Genomic DNA, 20,830 nt, shown 5'->3' on the forward strand with positions numbered 1-20,830 from the left:
AAAATCATGCAAAGGTGATGTGTGACTCATTCCGTGGTGGAGGGTCACATATACACTTGATTTTGACTTTTTTTCAGATAACGTCCACTTTCAACATTACGCACAGCTTGTGAAAGCTATGGTGGAAGCGAATGTTTACTTCAGAACACTGGTAACTAATATTAGAGACATTCCATACTTTAATGGATGTTTGCACTTTAACATGCTAATATAATCAGTCAGTGTAATTATGACTAGCCCCTTTATAGTTTTGCAGAAGGTATGATTCTGTTTAGGCTAGAAAAGCTGTCGGCTTAACTCTTGTTTTAACACTTGTCTCAGCTCTTCTAGCTAGTACCTATAGCTATATGTATATAGTATCACAAATGAGATGTGCTAGAGAATAGAGGACTGATATCAAATCTTAAGATGGAGGTAAAGATACAAAGTTTATCAACAAAAAATCTGAAAAAATAAGGTCGGAGTCTAAAAGTTTGGGGGGGGGGGGGGGGGGGTCTTCAAAGGGGGGGTTCTTAGTACTGTATTAAGAAAGAAATATTTCATTACAGGTGTACCCTGACAAGCACCACGGGCTGTTGGGAGGAAACACGAGGAACCACCTGTTTCAGAGCCTGGATGATTTCCTCACCGAGTGCTTTGACGGCTGGTCCAAAAAATTTGGTCGCCCGCCAAATATGGAAGTTGAAAAGTGATTTCCTTCACACATACATACTTTTCTCACCCTTTGCCTACTTTTCCTTCTTACTGTTTGCTCACCTGTTCTTCAGAACATCAATTATAGCTTCATGTGCACTATATAGTTCACAGAGTTTTTAATTTAGTTTTTTTTATCTCATAGTTTTTGATTCCACGGGGCGTATATATTTGTAGTAATTAATAAATGCACACATCAGCACTTAATTAGCAGGTGTTCAGTAAAACGTGTTCAGTGGGTAGTAATTATACAGCTAACAAATGTTAAAAGAAAAAAAAGGCATGTAAATAAAAAAAAAAGTTTTGTAGTTTAGTTAGCAAACCAATTGTTTGATCAATATTGCATGATATATGCTGAAGTGTCTTCCATGTAATTAAAAAAAAAAGGCAACAAAATAAGAAGCCTGTATTGGATCCCAAAGTAAGTTTGAGTGGGAAGTACTCAGCAGACACGTTCTGCAAAATGTATTCACGCAGATATGTAGAATTATAGAGACTGTCCTTCCGTGAAAGAATTGTGTCCGTCAAATATACATGCAGGCCCGAACTGTTGTTCATTTTGATCCTTTTTTAATGTTTCAGTGAATCTGAACATGAGGAAGAAGAACCTGTGAAAGATGAATAAGTTACTGAAACAGTAAATCATTCAGTGAGCGTTCACCAGTGACATATACACTGAAGCTGTGACTAACCTCTCAGTGAAACTTTCTTGCATTCGGGTGTGATGCCTTTGTCATTGAAAAACCAAATTGATATCTCATCAGCAATGGTTGTTTGAATTACTGCTGACAGCTTCGGTTGGCGACCGCCTTGCGAAAACAGCGGTGGGTGATCGAGTAGCGATGATGGATTCCAAACCAGATCTGCTTGCAGTCGCTTCTCGAGCCAGACATTACGCTTCTCGAGCCAGACATTACTCTTGGATGAAAAACTTTTTGTCTGTTCGATTCCTTTAAGCTATTTGCTGAACATGGACACTTGGATGAAAGTGTTTGTCAGTTTGTTTAGTTGGAGCTGCAATGTCGTCTTGCTGAACATGGAAACTTGGGAAACAATGTTCACTGTCACTGACTCGTTTTGTATGCATGCAAGCACTCCTTGGTGAACCAAAGAAAGAAAAGAGATGATAATTTCTGTGTCTATTTGTTTTGTTTCGATTTGAGTATTTGCATGTTCCGTAGTTTCATAATGCACTGTCTTTGGAGCAATTTGTGAGAAGGTGACACTCATGTTATATAAAATGATGAGTGAGTCTGTGCACTTAAAAGGAATAAAATACAGTGGTACGTACTGACACCCTAATTTGGACCAGCTGAAAATGTCAAGTGACCTGTCATGGCAGGTATATTTCAGGTAATAGTGACTAGGAACTGATGAAACGATTTAGATCTTATAAATATAGTTCCTGCATCATCAAGGCAGCTGCAGTTTTAAATCCTAAGGTTATTAGCTGACAAGATCTTAGAGAAATACGTGTGCTGCTTATACATGCCTGTTCCTCCGAGGAGTAGGGAAACGTTATCTTTGGAGGTACATGCCTGTTCCTCCGAGGAGTAGGGAAACGTTATCTTTGGAGGTACATGCCTGTTCCTCCGAGGAGTAGGGAAACGTTATCTTTGGAGGTACATGCCTGTTCCTCCGAGGAGTAGGGAAACGTTATCTTTGGAGGTACATGCCTGTTCCTCCGAGGAGTAGGGAAACGTTATCTTTGGAGGTACATGCCTGTTCCTCCGAGGAGTAGGGAAACGTTATCTTTGGAGGTACATGCCTGTTCCTCCGAGGAGTAGGGAAACGTTATCTTTGGAGGTACATGCCTGTTCCTCCGAGGAGTAGGGAAACGTTATCTTTGGAGGTACATGCCTGTTCCTCCGAGGAGTAGGGAAACGTTATCTTTGGAGGTACATGCCTGTTCCTCCGAGGAGTAGGGAAACGTTATCTTCGGAGGTACATGCCTGTTCCTCCGAGGAGTAGGGAAAAGTTATCTTTGGAGGTACATGCCTGTTCCTCCGAGGAGTAGGGAAAAGTTATCTTTGGAGGTACATGCATCCAGCATAAGCAATCATTTGCCTAGTGAGAATTTTTTGTTGGAGTACGATCATTTTGATGTTACGCGTTATACGCTTTAACACTATTGTGACTAGCACTGCCACGGCGTTTACGTCCTGCCTGCCCAAGCTTGCCACCAAGAAACTTCCCAAAAATCAGTAACTGTGAAGAAATCTGTCTAGCAAGCTTGAATTAAGTCCAATCACCACCAAATTTTGTGTACTAATTCAAAAATGGATGCCCAGTTCAGTCGTGCTATTTATAAGTTTGTCACGCGATTTGTTTTAGCAAAGGGGGGTGAAAGGGGGATAATTTGTGTTTTTTAACGTTTTTGTGTGTGTGTTTTATTTTCTACTGCTTTTTTTAAAAGTTATTTTTTAACAGAAAGTATTATAAATAATGTTATAACCAAACAAGGTGTAAAACCTATGAATTAGCTGAAATAGTGTTAACATTGTACACAGAAATAAGGAGACAGTACAAAGAAAAAAACAAGCAAATCACGCATTCACTCACAGCATCCTGACTCAAATGAAACAAAACTGTAACACTCACCAAATGATGTCTAGGTAATCCATATTGAATATAAGTCACATTTTCACAACAAAGTACCAATTGTACTCCTATGAACAATTCCAAAAGGATTTGAAGGCTTCAGCCATCCATTGTTATCAGTGCTGCCACGCCCCCATAGCTCTTGCACGATTCCGAGATACATGTTCGTCTAGCAGTATCACCGCCCACCACGTGTAGATCTAGTTTGCCGACTCGTACTAGCAAGAACGGGACTGTTTCTTCCTCACTTTCACTGCTTGTATCGCTTTCGTGAGGCGAAAACGATACGTCCGAATCATGCTCTACGGGATCCTCTAGGTCCAACATCCGGAGAATCTTCTCCCGAGACAAGGCTCGCCTTTGATTCATTTTTTTTTCTCAAAAACGCACACAAATCAAGCGAATTTGCAAATGGCAGAAGGGGACGCCAAGTGTATCAAGGGAAACAACTCAATTTATTTGCAAGCTTCAAAAACCGGGAAGCAATCACGAGTCGTGTACCCTCTATGGCTGGTACTGAAAAATGCGCGTCCCGTCCATGGGCGTGTCAGCGCTGGTACTGATTTATCAGTGTCCCGTCGCGAAAGTGTTAATGTTAATGTGCCAAATTAGTTGTGGTCAAAGGTTGAATTAATTCCCACCAGAATGCAGCATGCAGTTGAGTTTTGGTATATGTCCAATTGGCCAAGTGAAAGGATGCTCTTATTTCATAATGAAACCCTGGTCAGATTTGTTGTTACCATGTAAATGATTATATACTCAAACAAGAAAGACGATATACTTTTACTCAGATAGTGTCAAGAGTGTTAATTGTTACCTAGAATCAATCTCTGATATTTAATTTAGAGGGATTAATGTGCTTGTAGATTGACATGCTTATTTAAGCAGTCTGATGATGCCATGTACACAGGTCATTATATAACTACCACTGTTAAAAGAAAGGGACTAATTGTCATGTAAATCCAAAACCCTTGACCTTTGTATCCACTCGTATATATAAGTACACTGCTGCTGTACGTTAATTGAATTTGAATAATGACCTGCTGACATTGGTTTGGATCTGCAGGTCAGGTAGTAATTAACCCCAGACTGCTGTGTGATATATTCTTATATTTGAAATGTTTGTTTGGACTTAAAGTAACAAGTGTTGAGTTTCGTGTCTGTGACCCTTGTACAAACTGGAGAAAAAAGAGAAACTCCGATGGTGGAGTTTAGATCTAGCTGTTTTGGTCAGAGAAATCTTCAAAGTCACAAGTGTTGAGTTTTGTGTCCGTAACCCTTGAACAAACTGGAGAAAAAAGAGAAACTCTGATTGTGGAGTTTAGATCTAGCTGTTTGGTCAGAGAAATCTTTGGGTGAGAGGATTTGTAGGCAGAGCCTTGAACCAGCTGCTCTAGTTATTCCTCAAGTTGTAGTTACATTTTTATTCATTGTGTATATAATGAATGAGTCACACCTGTCCGAAAACTTGTGGGTATTGATGTTTTGTTTGTATGTGTCGGCGTATTGTTTCATTTTGCATCAATTAAGTGTATATTATGACATGTACATGTACTACTGTACAATCAAGGCAAAGAGAGAAGTCCTGTACGTATAAAGAGCATTTTGCCTTCCGCTCTTTGGTTGTGTTGGTATCAGTGCATGACCATGGGATCTGCTTGTGGTTTCTTGGATGCAGCTGTGGACATCTAATTGCACCAAGAGTAAGAGTTCAACTTTGGCGTTAAAAGGGATTTGTGATTTTAATGCATAAAGAGTTGGCCTTTTTTTTCTTGAGGCTGGAATTTTCAGCACAGCATACGTACACAGTTTGCATAGAACTAGTATATGTATTGCTTTTTCTCCTGCCTGCATTGATAGTAATGTCACTTTTAAAGTTAAAAGTACGAAGTTCAGTGATTCGCTCGTATATGCAGATGCATGCAGCCCTAACCTCATAATTACAATTAAATCATGCTAAGTAAAATTTGCATCAGAGATACATCTTTAATTCATTTTAGCTCATTTTGTGGTAATTATTTAATTTTTGTCTGGGTAGTTGAGATCATTATTCTTTCTTTTTTTCTTTTTTCATGTAAACTGCTACGCCGATATGTACCAGGGGAAATACCGGTAGTTAGCTGATTTTAAGCCTTTTTGTTCATGCATATTGTGAGTTGAAATATGCATTTGTTAACAAAGTAAGCACTTATTTCTAGTTGATTGTTCAACATTACATGCGTTGGTTTTGCACTCAAGATTTTGTCATTTTTTCCTTGTTTTCATTTTAATACTTTTGAATTGCATTGTGGCTAAAGCTGTTGGAAAGAAGACATTGCTGTCAGTGGAGAAGACTAAAAAACTACAGGTTATAACTTTATCTGAACAATATGTAGGTCTTGTGTTCCACATTTACTTGATTTAATTATTCTGAAAAAGGTTGTTTTTTGTAAATCAGTGTTTGAGGTTAGAATTATGTAAAAGGTGATCCCATACATTATATGCCTTGTGTAATTGTCTTTACTTGCATCTGCAACAAATTACAACAATTTGGTTGTTTTGTGTTGTTGTTTAATTTTTCCCAGTCTGTGTACATGTAGTTATTCTCAGTTGAATTATAGAGCGAGAAATAGTTGTTCTTTTATTGAAACCAATATTCCAAAACCTTATTGATTTTGAAACTGCAGCTGCAGGTTTGAAATTGTTGATAATTCAGTACAGGGTTCGTAGTGCCTGTGATTTTTGGAGATCCGTACGGCGTTTTTTTCCAGATCAGTTTTGCCAATTTAATAAACGAGTGAAGTGAGTTTTATGTGGGTTGCTCATGACATCAATATAATGTATGTTTATGTATGTGTGTGTGGTGGTTTGTGCATCAGTGTTCACAGTGTGTGTGTGTGCGCACCAACATACATACGTGTGTGTGTGTGTGTGCGTGTGTGTGTGTGTGTGTGTGTGTGTGTGTGTGTGTGTGTGTGTGAAAAGGGGAAATTGAAAGGAGTGTGCGTGTTCTTTGAGAAAGAGAGAGATTGATGCCAAGACGTGCAAATGCGTGAGTGCCTGAAGCTTGTCAAGAGAAGTTCATATTGCATGAAAGTATCATCTTGAAGTGCGTTTCAACCGTGTTTGTTCAGTAATATGTATCCTAATTAATGTTTGGCTGTTCGCAGCATCATTGTATATGTTTTTCCATTGCATGGTTGAACTTCACCTTGAATGTTCAAATGTGTGTACATAATGTTGGGTGTTTTGTGCTGTCGTTGACGTTCAGACATTATTGTTCCTAAATCCATCGACCAATGGACAGAGTACAAATACCTCATGATGGACGGTTATGGTGAACAGTTTTAGTGCTCCAAAGTGTGATTTTTTTTTTTATTAACTTCCAACAAGAGTTTTACAACTGAAAGCCAGCCCTATACATGCCACATCTAGATAAAAATAATTAAAAAAGTCACACATAATGTGGTTTTGTGTGTGTGGATATGCCATTTGTTTCATTATTTGCAGTGATGTTTTAAAACTGAAATTTATTGTCAAATTTTGACATTTCTGCAGACATAACCACGCCCACCTCCCTCTTTGAGAGCACTGCAAAAAAGAAACAAAGTGTTCATGTATTTTGAAAATTGCAGTTTTGAAATGTGAAGCAGAGCTGGTTGCCGGGCAAGATTTGTTTTGTTGATCCATTTGACTGAAGATTTGTTGCATTATAGCTCTATGAAGAGATTTTTGGCTGACACCGTGGTATATTTTCTTGTGTATTTCAGCCAACATTGTGAAATCATCAGTTTTTGTTTTCCTTAATGTTGTCACAAAAAGCGGCACAGTTTCTGTGTGTACTGTTTTTTTCATGTCATTTTCTGATGGCGTTTTTGCCATGCTGTGATGTCAGTTTTCTAATGCTGTACGTGAGCATAGGTGGAGTACGTAGTGTCTGTTGTGTTTTTTGTTATCCTTTTCTCACACTTTTCAAGATGAGTTTTTGTGTGCAAACTTTGTGAGGTTCCAATAAAACACTGCTGCATTGTGGTTGGATTAAAGAAAAATCCCTGCACAAATTTTAAACATAATTAAACCCAAACAGGGTGTCATCGAACAAGACTTTGTGTTTTTATTCCCAATTAAGGCAAATTAAATCATCGAACTTTTGTGCATTTCACCCTAACTCGCCTTTAAATTTATGTACTCACTGTGCTGTTTGTGAATTTATTCTTGAAATTCAAGCGCCAATACTCACCTAAAATCACGAAAAACTCTTTGCTTTTTTTTCTTCTCTGCACAATGGTTTAGGTCATTCTGTTTGTTTTATTTCCTCTTCAAAATCATGAATTTCAAACCTACAGGCACAGCTTGCCAACAGAATACATTTTCAGAATGAAGATGTAATTTGGCTTGCATTGCACACATTATTTTATTTTATTCCTAAAAGCATGATTTATCTTGCACATGTACTATTGTATCCTTACTAGGATAGGCCTGTTTTGTAGTATGACCTTTCCGGTTTTTTCTGCGTTTCTTGAAATCTCTCTGCTCTTTACTATGCTTTTTGCAATTTCATTACCACATAGAGGCTAATTTGTAGGCTTCACGTTTTCTACGCGTTCTTGTTACCAATAGTCACATCTGTCATGGTTTTTTCTCTCTAGAAAACAACAGAATTACATTCTTTTACAGTGAAATTAATTTAATCCACCAAATGTTCACACTATCTGAACAAGTAAACCAGGAATTGGAAAAGCAAACATTATAAAAGGTATTCCAAAAGTAATGACAAAAGAAGAGCTAGGAGTTGATTATACTCACTACTTGATTTCTATACAGCATAGTCGTCACAAATTTATAGTTTCTCTTTGCATGAAAACTGTTTTTGCCAGCATGGTTAACCAGCTTTTTTAAAAATTTCATTTTAAAGTAAATAGATTACTCAGTCTGTAAGTTTTTTTCTCCAAATATTAAAACTGGTGTAATATATTTGCAAAAATGTTGCTGTTTTCCTCTGATTTTGCTTTTCCTGTTCTCACAACCGTCATTACATTGTCTGTGATGATACACACCACACGTTGTCTATGTGAATGAAGAATGGATTAAATTTCATCAGTTCCAAAATTAAAATCTCCTTGTGGATTGTTTTAAGGAGTTGTGTTTGTTGCGGTGTGTGTGTGGTGTGCGAGTGTTTTGACTGTGACTCAATCTGTGTGCCTCACAGTATGCGTAAAGGAATACACATTTGTATTACCCAAGCCTAGCTTTTGCAAAAGGATAGATATATTATTAACCCTTAGGCTGGTTGTCGCGCTACTTTACGTATACTCTCACCTGGTTGTCACGACATGGCTCAGTCTGTTTGTCGGTTCCCATTACCTCCCATGGATGCAAATGACCGTTTTTCTTTATTTTTCTCTCTGTTAATTCACCAGTGGCTATGTAACATGTGTTACAGAATTGCACCAGTGTAAGGGTTAATGCACACATTTTTCATCACAGACATACACATGAATAAATAAATATATTCACAAATAACAAACACAGTAATAGACACACACGCATGAATAAATATATGTATGCACAAATCACAAACACAGCAACAGACACATACCTACATACACACACTCCCTCACACCATAAAAATGTACACACAACACCAGATTCACCACCGATAGGTTTACCCTCAAAATGGACCAAAATAAAACATGCAGGTACAAAAGGATACCCTTCAAAAACAACACCCTCTGTTCAATTGTAAGTACATGTACCCCATATGCATTTAACCACCAATATGTGTAAGACACACACACCATTAACAAATTATTGCTAGGAGTTTCTACATGCAGCAAAAGTTGGGACACATTCAATGCAGATGTCTGCAAAGTGAAAAGACGATGAGCATGATGTGATTGTTCTTTAACAGGCATTCATGATGTGATTGTTCTTTAACAGGCATTCATGATGTGATTGTTCTTTAACAGGCATTCATGATGTGATTGTTCTTTAACAGGCATTCATGATGTGATTGTTCTTTAACAGGCATTCATGATGTGATTGTTCTTTAACAGGCATTCATGATGTGATTGTTCTTTAACAGGCATTCATGATGTGATTGTTCTTTAACAGGCATTCATGATGTGATTGTTCTTTAACAGGCATTCATGATGTGATTGTTCTTTAACAGGCATTCATGATGTGATTGTTCTTTAACAGGCATTCATGATGTGATTGTTCTTTAACAGGCATTCATGATGTGATTGTTCTTTAACAGGCATTCATGATGTGATTGTTCTTTAACAGGCATTCATGATGTGATTGTTCTTTAACAGGCATTCATGATGTGATTGTTCTTTAACAGGCATTCATGGATCAGACTCAAAGAAAATCCTTTTTTCCCCATTCACTCAGACATATTCAATTCAGATTTGTTCAAAGTGAAAAGATAATGGGCATGTGATTGTTTACCACCAGGCCTAGCATTCATGACTCAAAGAAAATAATTTTTTACCGTTCACTCATGCATACCCTGATTCAATTCAGACCTCTTCAAGTGAAAAGTTAATGGGCACTTGAATTTGTTCACTACCAGGCATTCATGCATGTTCAGATCCAAAGAAATTCTTTTTCATCATGAACAGCAGAGGGACAGTTGCATCATTCAATTAATTGTTTTTGGTTGTTGGGTTCTAGCAATCATCAACATTTGCAAATGATTTCACACAGAAAAAACAAACTACACAAAACAATTCAGTAAAGTTAATCTGTGTCTTTGAACTGGCATTGGTAAAGGCAGAGGTGCTTAAAAAGGCAAAGTCACTTCCTCTGCATAGTAACATAACATCTTAGGATATACACACAGTTTAGAGAAAACATCCGTCAGCTCTATTTGACACATTATGCGTAGAGGAGCAACACTGATAATTTACTATAAAACAACATTTGTTTCAATCAATATATGTGCAGTGGCACCCCCCTTTCAAAAAGCATGATTTAAGACTTCCCTCTTTGCTTTCACAGCTTTTCTTTTCATTACGTCTGTAAATGTACATGGCCGTTTTAAGACTGATCCCTCCCATTTCAGACGCATTTTTCTTAGAACGCTTTGGTCTTGATGAGGGGCACCATTGTACCATCTGCAGAAAACACCTCAGCACGACACCTTCTTCTTCTTCTTCTTCTTCTTCTTGGCGTTCGCAGCACGACACCAAAACCCAAGTACATATTTGTTCATGTCAATATATATAATTAATGCAGTCTGCCAGTTTCAGGGTTTAGGGAAAAGGCAGTGCATACATCAGATATAACAGAGAATGGACGGTCATAACACAGTGTACCTCATACTCAAACGATTGTTTACGTCACGTTTTCTGAGGCTGGCTTGCTCAGCGTGTGTCATACACACACGGAAAGCTATGACGGCAGCCCGCGAAAGGCCAAGCGCAGCCGGTTCTGTACATATGCGATATGTAGGGGTTCTGCAAGGGTTTAAGGTTATTTGTTTGCTCAAAGATGGGTCGATTTGGGCGTGTTTATGACCATAATTGATAACTATAATTAACTATAATTAATTATTTCACCCACTTACAATCACCTTTGATTAAAAAACCCCGATACCAAACGATAGATAAATGTTTGAAGACTTCATTGCACACCAAATCTCAGTATCACCCAGGTTGACCCCCTGCACTGTTATTCGTGTGGAACTCAGCTGTGCGGGTTGCGAGTTAAGACTGATTCCAAGAAAAGGGTCACATTTAGGAGTATTTCACATGCAAGTGCACTTTATCACCAAAAAATAACACACGCACGCATGCACGCACAAACACACACAGTGTGAGCATTAATGTAACAGACAGTAAAAACATTTCTGCGCACAAACACACACAGTGTGAGCATTAATGTAACAGACAGTAAAAACATTTCTGCACACAAATACACACAGTGTGAGCATTAATGTAACAGACAGTAAAAACATTTCTGCACACAAACACACACAGTGTGAGCATTAATGTAACAGACAGTAAAAACATTTCTGCGCACAAGTGTTGCATAGAAGGATAAGGCACGGCGGATACCACAGGAAATAAGGAGTTCCAGTTAGTCGGCATTGCATTTAGCATTGAGACAAGGACGCTTAACATAGATATCAAAAAGACATCATGAACCTCCAAGAATAGCTTATCTACTTTGTGAAGAAAAATAAAAACAAAATCATAAACACAACAAAGAACTACCAAGCAAAGCCATTATACATACTATATTATCATGGGGAAAAAATCAGTCAATGGACTATGGAGCCCAGGTATAAGTACATGCTGGTACAGGTGTATTCCATTTCCCTTCCATTTTAGTCCAGCACTGATAATGTGCTTAACAATTTTATTACACAGGAACTTCCAACTTATAAAATTAAAAATCACAACTGATCCAGCTGTGTTGACATAAACGGTTTTCCTTTGGCAGTAACAAAAAATGTGTTTAATTCAGCACGATATTAACTGAAAAAAACATGTTTTTCTGAATAACTTAAGGTTGAAATTAAACTTAATACTATATAATAGCAACACACAGTGCAATATTCACATGTTCTCAAATATATTATGAAAGAAGATGTGAGGTAAATCTGTGACTAAAGGGACAGATGTTGACATGAAAACATTCTGAAATCATACCAGCAGCTCCCTCTCTCTCATCTCTCTCTCTCATTATCCACTGAAAATGTATATACATGTATCAGGAACAAGATACTGCTGCATTTGAAAAACCCTGTGCTGGTGCAAACAGCAGAAACCACATATATACCATTTTCTTTTTGATATTAATAAAACTAATGCTAGTGAACATCACCCTATAGAACAAACCCATATTATACAACTGCATAAGTTCTCCTACCCATAGAAAAGCACAGATTGTAGCCCTCATATGAAAAGAACAGACCTGTCCGGCCTCAAATTCAAGAAATATAATTTGCAAGCAAGAACAAACCAAAACATAAAAAGGTTAACTGAACGCATCTGAACAGACAGGCTATTTGTCAAAGCCTTCATCTAAGTTCAAGTTACTCAACCTAAAGAAAACACCCACTCATTTTAAAATAGAAAAGACTGTAAGCAAAACAAGTTTTAGTTAAAACTAAGCGACTGACCTCTTGGTATTCATACAATTCTGCCTCTATCAAGTATCATATTACTTATTAGCCTCAAATAAACTTAGTTTCTAAGATTAGCAATGAACAGGCTGTAAATAAATATCAAAGAACTTGGTCAATAGTAAGTAACTGCCCATTCAGTGTTTCATACCCACTAATGTCAAGCCGCCAATTGATAGGCAGAGCTGATAAATGATATGCTAAGATATGATTTTCTTAACACCATAGGCAAATACTTCCCCAAACAGCTAATGTAAGCAGTTGTGTCCCTTCCTTATCACAGGTATACATTCATGTATTATCAATACATTCAGGAAGAGAAACCTGCACTGTATTTGCTAAAACACAGAAATGTAATAGAACTAATACAGTGAAACCCCCCTTTAAAGACCCCCCAATGTAAGACTTCCTCCCTTCTAAGACATTGCTTTTTCCACATTTTCTGTTCATAACCTCTGTCAATTTACCATTTTAAGACCCCCTCCTTTATAAAACCTGATTTTCTTAGATTTGTTTAGGTCTTAAAAGCGGGGTTCCACTGGAAAGGAACAAAGCGTCTCTTTGCCTGAGACATCACGAAGGAACAAAGCGTCTCTTTGCCTGAGACATCACGAGGGAACAAAGCGTCTCTTTGCCTGAGACATCACGAAGGAGCAACACTTGCTTCAGCCCCCCCCATCCTGAGATTCCGGACTGTTATTCTCTGCTTGACTCACTTCTTTCTCTTTTCCCGTTTCCAATATTTTGCTGCCATTTTCACTTCCACCACCCAAGTCCTTTTTCTCATCACCCACACTCTCAGGGCTACTTTCACTTTTCAAGACTACGCTGTCATCATTTTTGCCAGCATCGGCCGTGCTTTGTACACCGTTCTGCTCTGAAGCTTCATGCTCAACCTTTCCCCGAGACAGTCCATCACAAGATTTTTCAACACTGACGCCCGACGAACCACCGCCACCCTGAGAAGACAGGTCAGCCTGAGGGGAGGTGGGGGCGGGAGGTAAGTGAGGGCGGTGCAGGGTGTTGATGGGGGAGAAGGAGAGCAGAGGGGGGACGTCGTTAAGTGCGGTAGAGTAGTCCTCCCCTTCCAAGCCCAGCTGCTTCATCAGCTGTGCCAGTCGCTTGGCCTTGCGGGCTTCGTTCTGCTGGATGACAGTGTAGAGATGCTCTGTCAGCGATTCCTTGGCGTCGCTCTTCTCGGCCAGCGCCATCTTGGCCTCCACAAACTCCCTTTCAGCTCGTTCGTAGCGTTTTCTGCAAAGAGTATATTAAATAATAATACATGTAATAATAATAATAATGATAAAACTAAGAACAACAATTATAATAAAGAAAACTTAAAATACGCAAAACGATCATTAAAAGCTGAAGAAACAAAACAAACAAGTGTTGATTCAATGCTGATAGGTTGCCGAATATATGTTATACAGTTTAACCCCCCCCCCCCCCCTCTCTCTTTTATGACCCCCCAATTTAAGACTTCCCCTTTTGACTCCCTCCTGTTTAAGACCTTGCTTTTTCAACTTTTCTGTTCACATTATTAACTTCTGTAAATTTGCCTTCATCTTAAGAGCAAGACCGCCTTTTTAAGACCCTCTCCTGTTTAAGACCCTCTCCTGTTTAAGACTCCCTCCTTTTTAAGACTCCCTCCTGTTTAAGACTCCCTCCTTTTTAAGACTCCCTCCTGTTTAAGACTCCCTCCTGTTTAAGACTCCCTCCTGTTTAAGACTCCCTCCTGTTTAAGACTCCCTCCTTTTTAAGACTCCCTCCTATTTAAGACTCCCTCCTTTTTAAGACTCCCTCCTGTTTCAGACTCCCTCCTTTTTAAGACTCCCTCCTATTTAAGACTCCCTCCTTTTTAAGACTCCCTCCTATTTAAGACCTGATTTTCTCAAATTTTTGGAGGTCTTAAAAAGGGGGTTCCAGTCTGTAATGAAATAAATCTAAAACCTGGGAAAAACTTCTGCAACACAAAAAGGTTTAGAAAACAGGTAACCTACTGTGCCTGAAGAAAATCGATGCTGGCAGCCTCTATACGATCACGAATGATGGACACATCAGCGTTGACCAGACTGTCCAAGCGGTTCAGTTCCTTCTGCACCTTGGTCAGTTTCTCCGCTTCTTCTTTGGCCATCTTGCTCCTGTTTTAACAACATTACGTACAACATAATCCTGGCAGTTAAGTTTTGACGGGTGAAAACATTGACACCAGCAACTATATACCCAGAGTGACAGCTCTAGAGAAAACCATTAAAAGAGTCCATTGAAACACTCAAATAAATGTGTGTCTGCCCTGGTGTGCGTCTGTTTAAAAAAAAAAAAAAAACGTGTTATAATATATGACTGTGACACATGCAAACTGAAATGCACTTTGATTTAATTAATAACCATACTTGTGGTGCGCTTTCCAGCAAATCATGCCGTGTACGTGTAGATTAAGGTACAGTGAATTCACCAGATTTTTCACATCTGTTAAATTCTCCACAGACTCCCCCAGTCAGATTAGTAGCATCCCTGTAACAATGAATAACTGAATTTCTCATTCGAAATAATAAAGTATTCTATGTCTATGCCAATATGCGTTGTATTTGTAACCGTTGAAGGATTTTCTATTTTCTCACCTTTGGTTGATTGCAGCTGCCAACATCTTCCGCCTGTGTTTGTTCTCCTCTTCTATTTTTTGCTGTTGCTGTCTGAACTTGTCAACCCTGCTCATCTCTACACTGCAATATAGAATGATTACTAGAATTATGTGATATGAAGAACTCTAATTCACATTCTCATTTATAATGCTCCTGAAAATTTTATTTTTAAGCATGTCCCATGCATCACTGTTCTCATCAGCACTGACAGTGACAATGTGACAACCTATTAACTCATTATTACACCCCCGGTATAGGGGTGTGTATAGGTTTCACTCGATGTGTTTGTGTTCGCAAGTAGATCTCAAGAATGAACGGACCGATCGTCACCAAACTTGGTGAACAGGTTCTATACATTCCTGAGACGGTCCTTACAAAAATTGGGACCAGTCAAACACACGGTTAGGGAGTTATTGGTGGATTAAAATTATACAAGGCCTGGTATAGACGGACACCCCCGTTGGTCAAAGGGAAATAACCATTCTCACTGCCACCAACTGAGAAGGTTATTTCCCTTTGACGGGGGTGTAGTTCCTATCGGAGGAATTTTTACTGACAGTGACAATGTGACAACCTATTAAAACATTGTTACTGACAGTGACAATGTGACAACCTATTAACTCATTGTTACTGACAGTGACAATGTGACAACCTATTAACTCATTGTTACTGACAGTGACAATGTGACAACCTATTAACACATTGTTACTGACAGTGACAATGTGACAACCTATTAACTCATTGTTACTGACAGTGACAATGTGACAACCTATTAACTCATTGTTACTGACAGTGACAATGTGACAACCTATTAACACATTGTTACTGACAGTGACAATGTGACAACCTATTAACTCATTGTTACTGACAGTGACAATGTGACAACCTATTAACACATTGTTACTGACAGTGACAATGTGACAACCTATTAACTCATTGTTACTGACAGTGACAATGTGACAACCTATTAACACATTGTTACTGACAGTGACAATGTGACAACCTATTAACTCATTGTTACTAAGATAACACCAACACTGAACAAGAGCAGTTAGCTCATCATCACACATTAGTGAACAACATTAAATCTTATTTTGGCATAAAAACATCACGATCAACAAAAGAAATTGAATTAGCACACAACCTGAAGCAAATCTCTCAGAGTAAGATTTCAAAGAATGTTTCACCTTCAGAAATAAATTGCATCACATAATACATGTAAACATCATCAGCACAAGCAACACACACACACACACACAGAGCAACAAGTGAATAATGGCAGTAAAATGAACTTACCCCAGTGCCTCTTGCTCATCAAGCTCTTTCACATCTTCCTTAGCCTCAGTCTTGGTCTGCTCATCCCCAGCCTCCCCCCCAGCCATGGCTTTTCCTCCTTCAGATACTGTTCTTTCGGTAGCTGTGGTACTGTCTGACTCTGGGCTAGCTTTCGGTCCTGGCATTGTCTTTTCTGGGCTGGGCTGGGAAAGACGCTGTGAAGAGGGTAGAGGGTTGTTGTTGCCTGTAGCAAAGTCCTTGGCCCTCTGGCGAGCAAGCTCTCGCTGCTGCTGCTGTTGCTGCAACTTTTGTTTCTTTGCCATGGCTTGTTGTCTGGAAGCTAGGGACTGCCCTGATGGAGGACCTGTGCGAAATGAAATAAAAACTTATTTTACTTTTTAGTTTTACAATTTATATATTATCCACGTACCTGTGCAAGTTTGTAACTCAACTGTGTTTGGGTGAGTTTCTTCTTCTTTTTCCAAATCATGAACCGGTTCTTTTAAAACGTTTTAAGTTCAGCGAGTGGAGCTTTGACGTAGAGCTGGTTAAAATGGGTCTGTGGGTGGTCCAGGCTCAGAAAAACTAAAACTACTAAAAGTTTAAGGTAAAAGCTATACGCACTCTGAGTGTATACAGGATCGATGAGCCTGTATACACTCCGACAATGAAAAGCTCTGTTACAAATCTGTAGCCAATGAAATGCCCCTTAACAAGTCCTTAGGAAGTATAGCCAATGAAAAAATCAGTCTGACGTATTGACTTCCGCTATCTCTTTTTCGGAGTGTCGAGGGTTGGCAATTAATGTACATTGATTCACATAGTACAACACTTTCTAGGTCCATACACACTCCAAGTGTGTTCCAAAGTCCGACAATAAACTGTCGTGAAGCATCAGTTTCGTGTGTGTGTTTGTTTTTGTCTGTGTTCGTTCCCAGAGTACTTTGATACCATGAATCGAAAGTGAAGCGTACCTCGAATGACGATCCGAGTCGGAGTGTTGATGCGGTTCTGTGTCTGGTCTTTTAAGTACACCCCGAAACTACGTTACACTACAGCAAAGGCCATGCAGCATCATATTGTTTTCGTTTCTTTGTACTCTTATAATCAACTGCTCTACGTTCCTATCGCAAAGCGGTGTCGAATGGCAAATTCCCGGAGTGCATACAAGATTCTGACCCCTGTATACACTCGAGTGTGTCTAGCCAGTGCGAAAGTTTAAAACTTATTTGTGTTTGTGACTGTGCGTGCATGTGCTTGTGAAGAACTGAAGCTGTCGGCGACTTGACACCAAGAAAAACAAATGTTCTGTTGACTAAACTGCTCGAGCTGGTGGGACAGCCAGTCAAGTGTAATGTTTCGTGCACAACTTCCAAGACACTAAACTACACCACACAGTAAACTAACTACAGCCTACAGTCGCTGAACAGTCCGGCATTTAAGTGTGCAGGAGAATAGGAGAATCGCTTCCAACTGTAGTAAAGATTTACACAATTATAAACTCATAATAATGAGGTCATAATTTTAACAAAAAAGTGAGATATAGAAACCTGGAGAAGTAGTTTGCTGGATTTGTTTGAGGTCTTCGTCGGTGAAACCTGCCCAGCCCGCCATCTTGTCAAGTTGGCAAATCTCCCTTTGACTTCATTTCCGGTGCCAAAATGAGATATTTGTTTATAATTTATCAAGATATTTCGGACTCTTTTTTAGCTAATTATCCATTTAAACAATACAAAAATACTAAAGATATTTATTTAACTGTATTATGAGACTGATCGTTTAGAAATTTTGTATTGGTAAAAACGGTTTAATAACTACTCCCTCCTAGCAGACGAAACTTTTGTCAGTCTCTCGCCCTGACTTTTTTTCACAGCGAAGAATAATTGTTTATTTTTTATCTGTATTTCGTAGGCACCAGGATCCCCTGCATGAATTGACTAAGTTGAATAGTCTTAAACTTCATCACGTAATTTTATGTTATTTTATTGTATTTCATTATCACTTTATTTTAATGTATTTCCTTTTTTTTTTTTTTTTTTTTTTTGCTTTAATTTATTTTACCTGATTTAATGATTTTTTAAAATTTTTTGTTGTTGTTGGACGTCGCCAAAAAAGAATGTATGCGTTTGTTTGAAAATGTATCATTGTCGGTGTTTTTACATTATTTTAGTCAAGTTTTGACGAAGAAGAAAGATGAAAAGTCAGAGAGACAGAGACAAAGTACAACAAGCACACACTCAGTTACACACACACACACACAGACACAGACACACACACACACACACACACACACACACACACACACACACACACACCAACACACATACACGACTGAATCAAAACGAGTTTCCTTTAATCACCGTTAATCAACACTATACATCACCATTTTACATGCCCATTTACTCAAGCATGCCATTCTTGCCCACAATCGTACCATAAAGATAAAAATGAAATAAAATAGAATTACAACATAAAAGTGAAATAAATAAAAAGAAGACGCTCGACACTTTTACAGTGGAATTCAAACAAAATGGAATGCATACCAACATTCGTGGGCAGCTTTTGTACTGAAGCCATGTTGGCTTGCTACAACGCAATGTATCATGTTCATCTAAAACAAATCAAGAAACTTTCATGCAACTTCCACCTTTGAACACGTACAGATCACATGTACACTCATCCATTCGTCATGGTACAGATTGCCTTCCATACACACAGTACTATCTTTATTTAATATTATGAATATTACACTGATACATGATAGCTGGTAAAGATATGCAGATCCTTTTATTGTCACCGATTATCCGGAATGTGCTAACCGGGAACCACATACTGCATCGTGTCCTTATTTCATTGTTTTACCTGATCATGAAGAAACACTGTCACTAGAGAAAAGACCGTTAGAGATATTCCTCCTCGTGTAAGCTATCATGTACACCAACGTGGTCACCAACGTGGTCATATCTGGCCAGTATTTTAGTTTTTGTTTGATAAAACCACCCATCTACTTGAACAAATACCAAACACTAACCGCCTGGCTGCTTCTTGTGCAGAGGAAGATTTTTCTTTTAATTCTGAAATAGTTGTGTAGCTTGACATAGGCGTCACTTACAAAACAAATTCAGCAAACAATTACGACTCTGCTCAGGCAGGTGTCAGACTGTTGAAGGTGTCAGACGTAAAAGATTAGACAGATTGCGGTGGTGAAAAGGATTTCTTTCAAAAGATGAGAAGGAAGGTACCTTACATTGATCAGTACTGTTGGTGTAGTACATTTGTAAATGTGCAGAAATAATAATACAAAAAATGATATGCATCAAAATACAGTAAGACGACAGCTGTGCCGATCACAGAATTGATGTGTCTCTTCCTCCTCCTCCCCCTCAGTCAACAACAACAACAACAACAACAACAACAACAACAACAACAACAACAACAACAACAACAACAACAACAACAACAACAACAACAACAACAACAGAAGCGGCCACAATGCATGTCTGAATTATAGTAGCTGCAGCTTTCCTGTACCCCCCACTCCCTGAATTGACCTGGCAAATTCTCACCAATAAAACACGTTTTTATTTTCTTTGGTGAAAGTGTATCAGTTTACCTTCAGTGCTCGCACATTCCATCATTCAATCAAAGAGACATTATCGCACAATACTCAGCAGTATGTCACAGACAAACCGGAATATATAGTGTTAACAAGAGTATGTGCATACAATTCCTTTAAATCATATCAAAGCGCATAGTCAATCCTTTTTCTCTTTTGGTATACATTTATTTTATCAATAGACACACTTTTTGTCTTTCTATATCAGTGTCACAAAGATCTGTGTATTTTGCACCAAGGCATTATTGTGAGATTTCTTATTTGCAGAGCGAGGCATTTGATTTTGCTATTGCTGATTTGTTTCTTGTTTGTCTGTCTGTCTTTCGGTCAATACGTCCGTCCGTCTGTCTGTCCGTCTGTCAGTCTGTCTGTCTGTCCGTCCGTCTGTCAGTCTGTCTGTCTGTCACTCGATCTCCGTCTCGATCTGTCTCTCTCACCTCTAGCCCTAACCCCCTAAGGAGTAAGCATCAGAAACGTTGTCAAGTCAAGCAAACTGTACTAGCATTACTCACGACCAGTTTATCCATTTGCATATATGTACATAAACTTTCTCTCCTGGGGTGTCACTTATACAGTATTAATCAAGACAATACTATCAAAGATCGCCTTACTCATAGACCAGTATCAACAAAATGGTTACTGCTTCAAGATTACGAAATGTCCACATTTTAAACACCCATACACAAACTCTAATCCCATGTCAGGCATCTTTTTGCATACACAATTACTGATTTAGAAAATATTCGTTTAGTAACTGCAGCAGAAGCACAAATACTTTGCAGGTTTGAAAAATAAATCAAGTGTAGATTTGCATCAGAAAGTTGGAATGGATTTTACATGGATATGGACAAACATTGAAAGGCTGTGCATGGCAATGAAGATATTTAA

At 38.6% G+C, this 20,830-nt stretch overlaps 3 protein-coding genes across 10 annotated transcripts in view; 1 reads left to right on the top strand and 2 right to left on the bottom strand.

Moving 5' to 3' along the window:
• LOC138960268 (dipeptidyl peptidase 4-like) overlaps positions 1-8,405 on the top strand; it is a 163,063-nt gene extending 154,658 nt beyond the window's left edge. For 5 of the 6 annotated variants that reach the window (XM_070332087.1, XM_070332090.1, XM_070332086.1 and 2 more), the window contains exons 24-26: positions 78-151; positions 549-688; positions 1,276-8,405. In XM_070332087.1, the coding sequence (XP_070188188.1) occupies positions 78-151; positions 549-688; positions 1,276-1,318 (257 nt within the window). In that variant the 3' untranslated portion in view covers positions 1,319-8,405. The remainder of the gene's footprint in view (positions 1-77; positions 152-548; positions 689-1,275) is intronic. The other variant, XR_011453933.1, reaches the window with a different exon arrangement.
• Positions 8,406-8,922: 517 nt separating this feature from the next.
• On the bottom strand, positions 8,923-18,330 carry LOC138960274 (RAB6-interacting golgin-like). Of its 2 annotated transcripts, XR_011453934.1 has the most exons (6): positions 17,877-18,330; positions 16,348-16,690; positions 15,031-15,132; positions 14,410-14,550; positions 10,467-13,663; positions 8,923-10,420 (listed from the first exon to the last, which is right to left on the bottom strand). XR_011453934.1 is itself a non-coding variant. In XM_070332098.1 (5 exons), the coding sequence occupies exons 1-5, from the start codon at positions 17,938-17,940 to the stop codon at positions 13,075-13,077; spliced, it is 1,239 nt and encodes a 412-aa protein (XP_070188199.1). In that variant the 5' UTR covers positions 17,941-18,330; the 3' UTR covers positions 8,923-13,074. The 2 variants fall into 2 exon arrangements, 1 of the variants encoding a protein (XP_070188199.1); XM_070332098.1 differs by having other exon boundaries at positions 8,923-13,663.
• A 332-nt stretch (positions 18,331-18,662) lies between these two features.
• The window catches only part of LOC138960271 (uncharacterized), a 24,886-nt gene continuing 22,718 nt past the window's right edge, over positions 18,663-20,830 (bottom strand). For both annotated transcript variants that reach the window (XM_070332096.1, XM_070332095.1), the window contains one exon: positions 18,663-20,830. This exon is cut by the window's right edge and continues 3,248 nt beyond it. The gene's annotated coding sequence lies outside the window, so the exon portion shown is untranslated.

The sequence above is a fragment of the Littorina saxatilis genome, linkage group LG2 (genome assembly GCF_037325665.1).
Source record: "Littorina saxatilis isolate snail1 linkage group LG2, US_GU_Lsax_2.0, whole genome shotgun sequence".
NCBI lineage: Eukaryota > Metazoa > Mollusca > Gastropoda > Littorinimorpha > Littorinidae > Littorina > Littorina saxatilis.